The sequence below is a fragment of the Terrapene carolina genome, unplaced genomic scaffold (assembly GCF_002925995.2).
Source record: "Terrapene carolina triunguis isolate 2854851 unplaced genomic scaffold, T_m_triunguis-2.0 Scaffold112, whole genome shotgun sequence".
Taxonomy (NCBI): domain Eukaryota; kingdom Metazoa; phylum Chordata; order Testudines; family Emydidae; genus Terrapene; species Terrapene triunguis.
The window spans coordinates 9,903,642-9,906,355 of NW_020664463.1; the positions used below are offsets into that span (position 1 = coordinate 9,903,642).

The 2,714-nt window shown below is 33.8% G+C and overlaps 1 protein-coding gene across 1 annotated transcript in view; it reads right to left on the reverse strand.

The window, feature by feature from the left end:
• Nucleotides 1-246: 246 nt before the first annotated feature.
• ARFGAP3 (ADP ribosylation factor GTPase activating protein 3) overlaps nucleotides 247-2,714 on the reverse strand; it is a 70,625-nt gene continuing 68,157 nt past the window's right edge. The window contains exons 15-16 of the mRNA XM_024214011.3: nucleotides 2,144-2,265; nucleotides 247-1,391 (exon numbers count right to left, since the gene is read on the reverse strand). Of these exons, the coding sequence (XP_024069779.1) occupies nucleotides 1,374-1,391; nucleotides 2,144-2,265 (140 nt within the window). The 3' untranslated portion in view covers nucleotides 247-1,373. The remainder of the gene's footprint in view (nucleotides 1,392-2,143; nucleotides 2,266-2,714) is intronic.

The following is a 2,714-nucleotide window of genomic DNA, read 5'->3' on the forward strand; positions in this document are numbered from 1 at the left end:
TCTGAACACTACATTAAAATCTTAATATACAAAGCTACTGGCACAGTAGGTTCCTTCCCCTACCCCAAATCAGTGGTGTTCTTTACAAATATAGCAAATTGATATGAAATGGCCACTTTGGTGTATTTTAATTAAAGACTAATTCCAAACAGCAAGCACAGCATTAGTATAGAGACCAAACATGCATGGTGGGTTAAGAAACTAAAGACTGGCCTCCTGCATACGTGTATGTAAGAAAAATACAACTGATTTCAATTGTTTTTATTAGGTTTTAGCAGTTTACAAATTTGAGATTTGTTTAAGAAATAAAGCTATAGAACAGAATCCATTGGAAACTCATTTTGGGTTTTTTTTAGATCCACAAAATTTGCAATATACTTTGTCAATGGCAAATTGCAGGCTGTCTAAAACACAGCCCCACTATATTTTCTTATTCACATATTTCGTAATTTATCAAAAAACTAAGATTGTTCTAAAAATACTTAACAAAACTAAATAGTCAATTAAACTACTCTATTTGTCCCTATAATTATGTATACTTGAATTTTGTTCATTTTGTACACGATACTGATTGTTTAAAAGCACTTAAGGAGACTATATTGCAATTTTTTAATAATTCTCAAAGTTATGAATAAATAGATAGATCCCATAACAAAATTAAGTTTACCACCTTACATACTCTGAGTATTTATATATCTCATACCTCACCCTAAACAAAATATTTTCTAGAGGAAATAATGCTCTAAAGGTAATATTCGCTTGTCATTTTAATGCTGAACAACATGAATTTCAAGAGCTTCTATTTCCTGACAAGCAAAGGTCCTAATCAAGTCCTATATTTTGCTATAATACACTAAATACCATCTCAATGAATGATTTTTTTAAATTAAGATTTCGTTTCTACAGGCCACAAAAAAATGTCAGCAGCCAAACTCTGTATACATGTGGCACCTGAGGTTTATGACTACAGATGCAGAGATTCAGATCAGTAATCTCATCTTTCCATGTAAAGCGTCTATCTAGCCACCTTTTTCTTCCCTGCCCCACAGCCAACTTGGGGGGTGGGAGGGAGAAAAAAAAAAAAAAGATGTACTGTATGTTACACTAAGGACAGTGGAAGATACAACACTATAAAGGAACAAAAGCATAAGTGATGAAACAAGTTACTACAAGGTTTTTGCTACATAAAAATAAAGTGACAGTCAAAAAATTCCAAGAACCAGAAAGTAACATGGTAAACAAAAATGGCAAAACAACTTGCAAAATATTCTAGAGCCTTAAGGCAGCCTTCATTTCAATCAGCAATGCGATCACTGGCATATCTGGAGAGAAATTCTTCTTTAGTGTACTTAATTATGATGATATGCAACTGGTTAAGAACTATATCGATCCTAGAAAAAAGGGAAAAGAACAAAATACTCATGGGCATGTCTTCCACAGCAAGATAAATTAAATACGGTAATATTCATTAAAAGTAAGTGAAGTTTAATTTTTAAAGCCACCACATTTAGAAAATTGGCCAAGATTTTCAAAAATAAGAGCTTAATATTGGGCTCTTGAATTTCAAAAATGTCAAACACCCAACTGCTCTCACTGATTTAATCTGAGCTCAATGGAAATTGACAAGCATTTGGTACTTTTGAAAGCCAGACCTCTTACTTAGGTGCCTAATTATGAATTTAGGATTTTAAATTTCAGCGTCTATTTTTTAAAAATATTGGTCCTTCCATGCAGGGACTCTGTAGTACATTTTTCTATCACATCAGTTACAGAGACAAAAGCCTAACAGTTAAATTACTACTAGTCACTCTAAAATAGGATATGAGCAACAAATTTGCTTGATAGAATGCACATTCAATTACTATAAGAAAAGGAACACTTTAGTCATTTTTAAGAGTCTCAAATGTACACATGGAAACTTCTCTAAGAAAAATGAATTATTAATTGGAAAGTCATAAAAAGCCTTAAATATTTTACCATCTGTTATGAAAGTTCTCGGACATTTCAGCTATGTTACATAAAAATGATAATTAACTCCTTTGGGGAGAAAAGTTTAACAGAAATCATGTGACTAAATCCTCATGACAAAACTTCAATATCTATCTTGTTTTTTTAATATTTCTTACTTTCCTAATTTACTAACCTGTATAGAAGTCATGACTCCATTAGCAAGAACAGAAAGTTTTCCAGCCACTGATTTCACTCCTTGTTTAAACTGAGCCATATCAGGAGCTGAAGGCAAGACATTTGCAATACTGTAATTTCCTATATAGGGGATAAAAAAACATTGTAGTGATACTGTATTAAAAATAGCGTGTTTTTAGAGCTATTATCTACTACACTGAACACCAATCCCATGAATGTCTGAATGTCCATACCAACTAAAGTTCTAAAAATTAAAAGAAATCTTTAGATCTAAAACAATTAATCAAATTACTCAGACTCATCTTGCTTTATATTTTCAAATTTCCATTTGAGAATTGGTACATATTCCTACCAAACATGCTACAGTCAAACCCAGCAATAAGGCGCCCCGCCATAACGCGAAATCGCATATAACGCGATCACAATTTGGCCCCCCTTTAAGACACACAGTAATACAGTACTGTATGTACTGTACCAGTGGTCCCCAACGCCATGATGCCTGCCGGGACATTGATGTGCCCCCGCCTAGTGCCAGGCAGGGGAGAGAAGCTGCGGCCCCGCACCTGCCG